At 32.8% G+C, this 12,400-nt stretch overlaps 1 protein-coding gene across 2 annotated transcripts in view; it reads left to right on the top strand.

Annotated features, from left to right (window-relative positions):
* The first annotated feature begins 2,954 nt into the window (after positions 1–2,954).
* The window catches only part of LOC124367295 (GATOR complex protein NPRL2), a 41,948-nt gene continuing 32,502 nt past the window's right edge, over positions 2,955–12,400 (top strand). The window contains exons 1-2 of one of the 2 annotated variants that reach the window (XM_046824014.1): positions 2,955–3,180; positions 10,312–10,403. In XM_046824014.1, the coding sequence (XP_046679970.1) occupies positions 3,073–3,180; positions 10,312–10,403 (200 nt within the window). In that variant the 5' untranslated portion in view covers positions 2,955–3,072. The remainder of the gene's footprint in view (positions 3,181–10,311; positions 10,404–12,400) is intronic. The other variant, XM_046824013.1, reaches the window with a different exon arrangement.

Here is a 12,400-nt window from a genome sequence, read left to right as displayed (position 1 = left end):
TAGGCACGGGTCGCTTCACACCGTGGGATTGGGGTGCCCTCAGTCAAAAACAAGTTTTTGTGTGGTGCGATTCCAGGCGGACCCGGACTGGCACCACTACTGCGCGGCGCCGAGGGCCGTCACCGCGCAGAGTGCACACTCGAGGCACTACCCTAGATCCTGGGGTTTTGTTGACAGCAGGGCCACCTCAAGCAGGACGCTAAGTAGCGTTTATCCGAGCCCAACCATTGGTTAGATGGTTGGATTCGGATCCCCCTTCGGTCTTGAGCGACACCTTGGCGGTGCCACCCCTGGAGAGGTACTTTCCCAGTTCATTTGGGATTCACCCGAACTAAGGTCAGCCCGTCTCCTAGACCCCAATTTCAAGGATCTTAGACCAGAGAATATACACGCACCTTGCTTCCAAATGGGGATTGTGTAGCAGAAATTATGTTCGGTAAAGCTAGTTCTTTTCTTTAAAAGCATACATAGCGCTACTATATTACATCTTTTATTCTGAGTTTTAACCTTATAGCAATTATCTCAATTTTTATTAATTCAATTTAAAGTTTACTCAATATAACATGCGTTAAGTACTTTTCTGTAAATACTTATAATCGCCGTTTTTTTTTTTTTTTTTTTTTTTTATTTGCAACTATATAGCGTACAACCACAACGTTTAAAGTTACAACAGATTTTAGCATTTGATACGATATCTTCTTATAGACTAAAACATAATCAAGGCTATGGTTTTATAATTATGGATTGTCATATATAAAGCAATAAAACACGGTTTAGTGATTTGTAAACAAAGTCAAACTTTGGGTCATTGTGGGAGGCTTCGTATTCGCTCCACAACGGACAACATTGTGGCTCAGGAACCTTGTCTCCTAGTAGATTGACGTTTACTATTTACAATTTTTATATCGCGCGGCCACGCTACAGGCCCGTTACACGTTCTCCCCACCCAGTCGGAATTCTCTGTTTACCGCGTGACGCTGACATCGGATTTATTTTGTAGGGTAGCTCCCAATCGATTCATCTGCCTCATCTGATCATGATATTTTTGTAGTGTAGTATTTAAATACTTACATTGATATAAATAATAGACCATAATGTAAATTATTGCCTGCGTATTATAAAAACAAGTTTACTTGGTATAAAATAACATAGTTTGTATAGGTACGTAATTGTAAGCATGATTATGGGTGATAAATTAGTAGGAAATAATTGCTTCATAATGAAATTCGAATTTATTTTATTTTATAACAATGCATCCACCAGTATACAAATGTAACAGCAATGGTAATCAATATACTGAGTGTTCATTGAACACCAACAACAAATATTAATAAGCATAACACTAGAATAACCCGAAGTAATGCAAAAATGTGCAGCTCAACAGAATTAAATAATTAACAATTAATAACAACTACGGTAATTAATGTATTAATGAACAATTAAGAAATATGGATTATTATATAAACTGAAACTAAACATGCATCGACGGCGCAATTTACTCTTCAGCTGGTTTACATTATCACAAAATAAATTCACATAAGATGCCAGTGAAGGTAGAAAAATTCCTGCTGGAGTGCCGGTACAGAAACTTCAAGATAATGAGTACCTTTTCGGGATCCCAAGAGTCTTGAAAATTAATTTTTTACACTTTGTAAAACGTGTATATGAGAAGCACAGTGGGGGGCCAAACTAGAGTAGGTACTTGTTTGATGTGATAACGCACTACAGCTTTATACAGCAATAACAAAATTTTCTCGCCAAAAGTTCCTTCTGGCGAGGGAAAGATAAATCCTAGTATCTGGCTGGCTTTCACACTTACAATATTAATATGCAAATCAGGTGACAATGCAGTCGACAAATAGACTCCAAGGTCTTCGCCAAGTCCACACATTTACTTGATTTTCAAATTATAAATATGTAAAATGCAGTTTGATTTGATTATCAATATAATACTAATTTTAGTTAGATATTCAGGTCGTATTGTATTTAGTTTTAACCGTTTAGAACTACGCCGTGCAGCCTAGATTGAATAAACAATATTAAAAAAAGAAGTAAGGCAATATAATTTACAAATGTAATCAACTAATTTAGTTGAATACAGTTAATAATTGTGATCGCCGTCACTTCTATTTAAACGATCAAAATCACAAGCACTAACATTAAATTCTAGTATAGCAATGATTTGTTCCATTCCGTTAGAGCTCAGGTCACGACAACCTACCATGATAACATATTAAATATTAATGTAACATTTCTAAAATAATAAACAGAACTGGTATGTTACTTGCAGTAGAAGTACAAGGCTTCAGAAATAAACTAAATAAATCGGAAATAATATGAACTACTGAGTTACGTAGTGAGTACTTGCCTCCAAACGGAGCGTCCGACCTGCATAGATGTGGTGATGGGGTTAGTTCACGTGACCATCTGACCTGCTGGACAATCTCTGTTATTTCCATCCCCTAAGGTGCTAATAGAAATGTACAACTCTACAAACCCCACGTACATGCGAGTCCACAAGGGGTTTATGTTGTATAATACAATATTGTGAATGTGTAGATAATGATACAGTTTATATTTGTTTTTTAAATGCAACCACAAACATAGCCACAAGACAAGATACGGCACTATAACAATACCATGAAAATGTATTAATCTCAAAAGTTAACTTTAGTGTACCTTGAAGTTCTAGAGATGGTGTATAAATTTGAAGAGTTCTTTTGACTTTTTGCCCAAACAGAAAAAATAAATTTTGAAGACAAAATATGCAAGGCTTCATGGTATAAATACCAAGCCCAGAAAGAGAAAAGACAAAAAATATTAAAGTCAAGTTGTCAATGTAAATATTAAATTTTTTGTTATAATGTATACTTATACTCATTAGTTAGTTTGAAATTAAATTAAAACGTGTTTGTAAACTTTAAAAATTTGAATTAATATTACAGACTGAATAATGTTATAAATTTAAAAATTATTGTTATTATGTAAACAAGAAAATTGTTTGATTTTTGTGTGAGATGAGAATAGTTTATTAAAAATGCTTAGGCCTATTTAAACATTTATGTTTTGAGAATGGAGAAAAACTCTAGATATTTTGAAGGTTGTGGTAGGGAGGGGCCTATTAACTGCATATTTCTAACAGAATTTCATCACACTGCAGGCCCAAAAATTACCTGTCAGGTAAACTTTGTAATTTAATACATAAGATCTTACCTAGTGATTATAGTATATCTGCTAATTTTTGAACTTTGGATAAATTAATCCTTTGGCTTTTTGACAATTTTTAAAACCTTAGGGTAGGGTATGATAAGCGGATCTGGTTTTTTATATCGAAAATTGGCAAACGATATTACTTAATCATAACCATCAATATAATCAATCGATACTGATTAATTATATTGAACAATTAACTTAAAATAATCTATATCAAACAGCTGTAAACACTTTCAAATAACACACGTAAGGTAATATTTCAATTTTACATCATTAACCCTAGAACTGGCGGTCATTTCATCCTGTAGTGTCGGGCTGTTTTGGAGCTTCGCGCAAGGTTTTTTTTAAAAAAATTATTTAAAAATATAAAATAAAAGCAATATAAATAAGAGTAATAATATTTTTTGTGTTCAGAATTAAACGTAGAATTGCACTATATTGTAAAATTAACCATCAAAAATTTCTAATAAACACTTTTTTTAATCAAATATAAAATTTAACGAAAAATATTTCTTAAATTTGGGGGGACCATACCTAGCAAATGAAGTTATAGTGAGAAATATTTATAAGTGAGATAGCCATTCTGTGTCAAAATTTTATCTAGTTTCAGAAAAACATAAACATTATACACATTTATGAAAGCATCATAAAAGCTATAGAACAAAAAGCAGCGATGCGTATAAATTCTGAAAATCGGGTGTACAACGCAAGACTTTGGTAAAACAAGTTTTGCTAATACATTTATCTATGAATACATGTTATTTTGCATATTTTATTACTTAGAATAAAATAGAATATACAGTAGTAATGAAATAATTACCATAAAATTATTTTTTTGAAAAATAAAAAAAGTTAAATTTTGCCATTATTTAAAAATTTTGCGAAAAATTTTCATTTCAGCAAAATCTAAAATAGTTTCTAAAGCTTGTACTATATCAAAATGTATAAATTTATGGTTTATAAGTAATAGGAAATATTATGTAGTTAGAAAACTATAAATATAACTAAAGATATTGAAAAAATATAGAATAACCCAAACAGTTATTATATATAACCAAAGAAATTACAGGAAATATCTATTTTATTGTGAAAACTATCTATTTACCAAAAATAAATAGTTACTTCAGAGCTAAAAGAGTGCTATAAATAACTTTTAGTAAGTGAAAACAATAAAACAAACTATGTGAAATAAATTTTAGCCAAGTCATTTTGCCATAGCCTACACAAAGCCGGTAATTTCTCAAACATATTTCAGTAAATAGAAATTGATTTATTCTAAAATATATATGTTTACACTACTACGACATCAAACAACACACTACACATTAAATACGACACTAAAACACGCGTAAAACTATTAAAACTTACAAATATCCACAGCTCGGCACGAAAGTGATACAGAACGTGCAGCGGCAAATATGGCGGTCACAACAAACGGCGTCGCGTTTTCTTTTACGTTCAAAATAACAAGCTTGCTACGTCATAAGCCATAATACAAAGAGGAATAAAACTCATCTGTTCCTTAGCATTTTTCTTCCTGAATCCAATGGTGCATGAATTATATCGATACGTTACTGGAGTATAATTATAAAAAGTATTTATACGAGGGAATGTTTGATCGACAAAATTTTGACGGTTAACACCACAAAAGCGGCATTAACCGACATAATTATGTCGATTAACAGTTCTAGGGTTAACATTTTATTATTAAACATAGCAGTCAACTATAGAAAACTACACCGACATTGCTTTGAAAGATGATAAGACATGTTTTACGTGGCTTCAACATGTTGGACTCGTACCGAAAAAATCCATTATGTGATATTTGTAGGAAAGAAACAACTGTAACTGTGAGAGGAGCAAATATGGTCGTCTTCAGTTTTTCCTAATTTTGGTTATAATAATTTGTTTCATCACTGTAAATATTAACTTCATATTTTAATTTAAAACATATGATTGTTATTGAGAACTATAGATACTTTTATATCGATTGATAGTCTAGGATTTGAGATGCGAATATTAGGTACCGATGATTACATCTTCGATATAAAAAACCGGGTCCGCTTATCGTACCCTACCCAAACCTTAACCTCAAACTGATCTACTTTTACTTAGATGGGTGATAATCAAAACTCTTCAGCTCAGAATGACAATTTTGCAGGGTTTTGCTTAAAAATTTGTAAATATATGATATTTGCATGAAATTAGTTTTGTTTTTAGCACATAAATTTGTATTTAAGAAGAAACGTGGGTATTTGTGAATGTAACGGTCGGAGTGGCGAAATATGAGTCACCTTATTAACCTATTGCTATTGCCCTCCTGAACAAAACAATTTAAGGTTTCAATGTGTGAAAATGACAAATAACGAAGTTATAGAACATTAGGAGTGAAACTACTTTTCTCGTGAAGAGTAATTTTTCATTCTTCTACGGGCATCACGTGATCTTGTTATGATCGTGTCAACCTCGTATTGGTTGCTGCTGACGTCAGCCATCTTTGGATATATAGAATAACAGTAATGCTGAAATCAGAGGAATTTGACCCACTGATGGCAACATACGAAAAACAACCCTCAAGATGGTACCTATCAGTAGACTTGCCATACGTCCCGGTTTGGCCGGGACAGTCCAGGTTTTGCAAGCTTGTCCCGGTGTCCCGCCCGGTTTTCCTGCTTGTCCCGGTCACGTCAGAGGAGCCGAATGTTTAAAACAATTGAGCTAGGCCTAGTTGTAGTTTAGTCTAGAGGTTCACGACTACACGACACTTGATCGGTTCAGCGTGGTCCCGAAATAAGAGAGTTTTCAGTAAAGTTGAGAGAGTTTTCTCCATGATGAACATTGCCTGGAGTGATGATCGAGGATTAATGCACGAATCCACAGTTCGAAATTTAATGTTATGCAAAGTTAACTTTGCAGTTAGCTGCACTGGATTTTATGAAAAAATAAAAAACAAAAAAGACTTATTTAGAAAGATTTGCTCTAGTGAAAAATACGAATGGTATAAAAAATAAGCTTTGCTTTTACATTTTATAGCTGTTAATGTTTTTAAGGTATAGCCTGAAGTAAGCTTGTATTGTTTAATGGTTTAAATTTATTTAATGAAAGCCGTGTAAAAATATAACCCAAACTGTATTTTTATTGTTATAAGATATAATCACTTTTATACTATTTAGAAATTAAATTAAATTCATACAATTATACACAAAGTTTTTTGGTTTTTGACTTCATATTTATCCCCCCCCCCACGCATTTCGAACAGAGGCGTCCCGGTTGACCGGTGAAAAATTATGGCAAGCCTACCTATCAGTAACAAATCAAATTCTAAATGGTCTAATCACGAATGCCTCCAGCCTCTCCTGCTTTACAGGAAAAACAACTTGAAAAAACAAACAAATATTGTAAATTTACCTAACCATAACTTCTTACTATCTGGTTTGAAAAGTAATTCCACTTTTAATGTTCTAGAATTCATTATTTAACATTCCCATACCCTAAAACCATATATTGTTTTGTTCAGTAGTACAATAGCAGTAGGTTAATAAACACAAATCTTATTTCCGGTAGATCAAAATAAATTTGTAAATAGTCTTAAGTTAATGTCTAAAAATTGAAACAAACTTTCAACAAACTAATCAAAAGTGTAAAAAACATACATTAATTTAATAAATACGTAAGCAATACTAACGTAACTATAACTTCATATTATTTAGCTAACTACTATGTACTTACATACCATTTGGTACCTTCCAATCACATAAAAATAGCTTTTCTCGCTTTCACTTTGAAAAAAATACGATCACCAATTAAACGAGTAAATTAATGGCCTAATATTTTAACTGCTCATGTAATCCGAAGAGGCAGTGAAGGGTACTGCACAAGACAGTTTATGATGCTTAACAAAGCAGTTCTGACTATAAAACACTCAGACAAGCTATTGGGAGTGAGCAGATAACGCTGAAAATCGTTCTTAACAAGAAGCCCGTACACAAATATAACCACAACTTGACATTTACATTTAAATTATTAAAAAACAGTTATTCGTGACTTCCACCTCCTAAAACCATATATACTTTTATTCATGGTCGATGAGCAGAATATGTTAATATCATTGAAAGTGTGATTGGTTATTCCGGCTGTTAACTTCACTGATACCAAAGTACTTGTACCTTAAAGTACTAACGACATAATAAATAAAAATGTTAAAAATAAATAAATTTTATTTATTTTTGATTTTATAGCAATATAATATATTTTATTTATTTATATATTCATGCTGGAATATCTTAAAAGTAGTTATGATTATGAACATATTCTGGAAACTTTAAGTAATTTGGATAAAATATGCCCTTATAAGTTATACCAAAGACAATAAATAGTAACGCGTTAATTTTAGGCAATTTTTCATCAATCACTTATAAATAAAGTCATACATACATATGCAAGTATAAAACGTTATGCGCATGAAAATATTTTTTTGTATCTGGAGAATTTAATTCCTACAAATTGGTATAAAAATAAGCTAATTAATTGATATCAATGGGCAATGGGGTTATCGGAAATGTATTGCGCAACAGTAATATATCATTGTGAAACCCTTTTCAGCAACAATACAAATGACAATATTTCATTGTGAAACAGTTTTCGTAAAAACGTGAATAACGATAAATCGTGAAACAGCCAAGAGTTAAAGGTTTAAAAGGTTACCACTCTGATTTCCAAAAATTGTAATAGTTTATATAGGCAATAAGAGACATTGATGAGGGCCTGAGTGCTCATCTATTTTTCTTAGGTCTACCGTAATCCATATTTTTGAAATTTTACAGATTTGTCCCAATTCTTGGGAAGAGTTTAATAAGTGGCCTACACTCATTCAATTGTTGTTTCCAAACGATTCAATATATTATGTAACTTCGGTACTTATTGTATCATAATAGTATAATAATTGTATGAAAAAGAATTATAATATAATAACAACAAAAAACTTAGAACTTAGAATTATTATACAGCAAAAACAAAAAATACTTGTACTAGTCCCATTAAAATGAAAAAATATACAGAATTTGTGTTGGTTACTTTCAAAAGGCCATCAATTGGGGGGTCCTTATACAGTGGGACACTTTTAGTGGCCTGACGAGCTGAATGGCAGAACAGCGAGGGCCACTAGTTGTGGCCCGCCAAGCTGAGGGACAGGACGTGGTCATAAATCAATGACCTGACGCAGAGAACTGCTATAGCCATCTGTAGTAACTGGCAATCTGAGAGGGTAATCATACAAGTTTAATGCTGATGGCAAGGGGTTAATAGTAAAAAAATAACTTGGTTCAGGGCTAAACTTCAAGATTAAAAATTTTACTTTAGTTTACTATAGATGCATCTTGTTTGAATAAATCAGACTTATACATACATTTTTACTTTTTGCCCCACTAGATATATTAAGTCTCAAAATTTCCAAATTTAGCTTACCAAAAGGTAGCCTATAAAATGAATAAAAAACACATATTTCAGACCTCTTTCTTAAAATTTTTTACATTTTGTCGCGTCTTATTGTAATAAAATTATTACAGGTAGCCTGTTTTATTCTTTAATTCATTTGAATTTTTAGTCCTATAATGTGCAGTCTACTTTGTTCACATTTTATTACAAACTGGATTTATTGGCTATTGGCTATTAAGTAACACAAATTACAATAAGCTTCATCAAGTTAATACAGCTAAGTCATAATATTACAACAATAAATTGTATACTAAAAATTACAACAACATTCAAATTCTTAGATCATTAAAATCACAGTTAAAATATTCTTCAGTGGTATAAAAGCATTTTCTTCTTAACCAACTACATATCACACTTTTGTATTTATTACAAGGTAATTGCCTTACTGCTAATGGTAACTTGTTAAAAAATATGTACTGTTGAAATTTAAAACTTTTATGAGTCTTGTCCAACCTAACATTTGGGGTCACTAAATTAAGGCATTGTCTGGTCTCATAATTATGATAAAAACTGTGGTTATTAAACGTACCAAAATGTTCTTTAACATGTAGCAGATTACTGTATATATACATGCAACTCAATGTCATGATGTTGAGATCAGGAAAAGTTGCTCTACAAGAGTCAGAAGCTGATAAACCAGTGATAGATCTTATTGCCTTTTTTTGCCAAACAAAAGCTTTTTTGGCTGCACTTGAGTTGCCCCAGAGTCTTACACCATAGTTCAGTTGCGAATGAAACAGACCAAAGTAGACCATTAACAAAGTTTCCAAGCTGACACATGATCTTAACTTTCTTAAGAGACAAGTTACTCTAGATAGTTTTTTTGCAAAGATAGTTAACATGTGCATCCCAGCTCAGTTTAGTGTCAAGATAAATACCCAACAGCTTTTTATTCTTGTAGAGATCAATAAAAATTCACAAATTTTCAATTCTCCTTACAATGTTTAGTCTAATGAAATAAAAGGTATTTGGTATTTTCCGGGGGCCACTATTTTTGGAACACTTTTTATTACGTAGGACCTAAAAAAACATTATTAAAAAGAACAGCCTTTTTTTACTTATTGAATTGTGAAAATTACATGTCACTATGACGATCCATTCTTGTTTTCTGCCTCTCCAAAGAAAGCAATGTCATCGAGTAGGAGGCCACTCAGTCCCTATCTACTTTTTGTTATTATGCTATAATAAGAGGATGTAGATTATAATCATTATGATTAGGTTGAACGTGATCTGAGATCGGGAAAGTACCGATCAGAAATACCCCTGGTCACCTATGGTGCCACCCTGCACTTCAGGCAAAAAAAAAAAAAAAAAACATTCCTTGAGATCTAAATTCAGGCTCATATCATGCGAGGGCTCATAAATGTCAATGTCAAATATTTCTATTCATAACACGTCTTAATGATATGTAATTTCACAATAAGCCATCTGTTCTCTCTAATAATGTAGTTTTTTAAGTCCCGGTTGAAATAATCGTTAAAAAGTAGTGGCTTTCGGATAATACCAAAGTATCAAACATAACATTGGCATAGAAACAACCTGTTTGAAAGAAAAAAGCTTCAAGAGGTTTTAATCGCTCTGTTTTACCCTGTTTCTATGTTGTAGGTTCCTGAAGATGTCATTGCCAAGGATAAATTTGAGGCCGTTAGTGTATATATCATTCCTAAGGCTCAGCTTCAAAGAAGTACATTAACAATGTGAGTTAAAAGTTATCATAGAGCAATTGGTCATTATTTAGTAAACAGCTATAGGGAGTAACTTATAGTACTTGTAACTAAGAAGTAATCGCAGGAGTTAAAAATTAGTATGGTATGGTTCCAATCATCTGACTAAGTAAGTGGCTACCAACAAATATGAAAACATATTTTTGCTGTATCTCTTCATTGTTAAGTAATTTTCTTACATCTGAGTATCCACAAGACTTTTACCTGTCACTACAATACACTAATTGTTTCAAAGTTCTTATATGTATTAATGTTTTTACATACGGTACCCTAAACTAGTTTGTCACCAAATATAAGGGTGATTGAAGAAAAAAACCTGTGTAAAATAGGAAAGTATTTACATTTTCGTAATAAACTATTGTATTTTTCAAAATGTTCTTACCTTAAAATTATATGTTTGTTCAGTTTTACTCTATTGTTTCAACCCATGCAAAATAATGGAATTTGTCAAAGCCATTGTACAGTAAGCATTTATTTTTGCAATTTTATCTCCATTAAAACAATATCTCTTCTAGGTCGATCATTTTTCATATTTGGGGAACATGTGGTAATCCGGATAGTCAAACTGCAGGTATATTGATTATGTTTGAACCCTTAATTTTTCATTTTATACCCACAGGCTGATATGAGTTGTGGACTTTTTTGGGCTCATGCAGGGCTTTTTTATTCACCTCAATAGCAGTATCTGTATACACCTAAAATTTGTTTGCCCTTTTCCAAATAGGATTAGAATACTTAATCCTTTCTGATATTCAGGCTGCACTAAAGGCACTTGACACCTACTCTTTTTACTCAAAAGCAGTTTGGGAATGTAAGAATGTTCTAGTAGAACTGCCAAAGAAGAACAGAATTACACTCGGTTGGGTGCCGGGCCACGAGGGCATTCATGGAAATGAAAAAGCAGATACCCTTGCCAAAATAGGTACAGAATCCCTTATGGTAGGGCCTTAGCCAGGCTGTGGTGTAGGTTTCTCCTACAGCAAAGCTCTCTTAAAAGATTGGGAAAAGAGGATTAGATCCTTAAACTGGATTAGGACGTCAGGACTAAGAAAATCTAAAATGTTTATCTCTTATTATGCTAAAGGGTGGGTAGCTCTCCTAGAACGAAGTAAGGAGGACATAAGATTGATATAAGGAATGTTGACAGGACATGGCCCCCTTAGGAAACATCTGATGAAGGTGGATCTTAATCAGACTGATGAATGAGACTCCTATGGAGAAGCAGAAGAATCAGTGTAAAACATATGGCTAAACTGCCCTGCCATATCTAAAAGCAGGAAAATATTCCTAGGGGTTTAACTCTCAACCCCAAGGATATCAGAGAATAGGAGCACTCAAATTTGATTAGCTTCTGTAAAAGTCTTAGATTCTGAGGGTGTAAACAAGTAAGGTGGCGCAAAAGTCCTTTTAGGACTATGCGAGGAGGCAACCGTCTCTTTCCGTCGAATATAATACATAAATAGAAGATTAGTTCTTTTGCATGCCCAATAAAAGTCTCTATAAAAGTTAAATTTTTCGTGCAAATTTTACAATTTAGACTGTTTATAGATCTGTAGTTTAGTGAATCCATATTTTATCCACAAATCATTAAATTCTCTGGGTTGCTCTAAAGCATTTGTTATTAAAACACCTGGATTTTTGGGAAAGATTGAATTTTTTGTGGAAATTAAATTGAACCTGCATGATTGGAATGATTGCTAAACACTGAATATAATAATCCATTGTAGTTGAAAATGTTTAGAGCAATATTATACGGACCAAAAAATTGTGACTGAATGTCAGTGAAGAACCGTTTGGCTATCAGATTCTACGTTAACTTACGGTGCATACTATACAAACAGAAACATTCGCTCTCAGGCACATTAACAAGGGGAGAGAGGGGAATTTACGCCATATGAGGAATAAATTCGATGAGCTGAAATTCCTTGTATCCGACTTTAAGAGAAGAGTTTTAGCAGAACGTCCGCACG

The sequence above is a fragment of the Homalodisca vitripennis genome, chromosome 8, assembly GCF_021130785.1.
Source record: "Homalodisca vitripennis isolate AUS2020 chromosome 8, UT_GWSS_2.1, whole genome shotgun sequence".
NCBI lineage: Eukaryota > Metazoa > Arthropoda > Insecta > Hemiptera > Cicadellidae > Homalodisca > Homalodisca vitripennis.
This window is presented reverse-complemented; position numbering and strand designations above follow the sequence as displayed.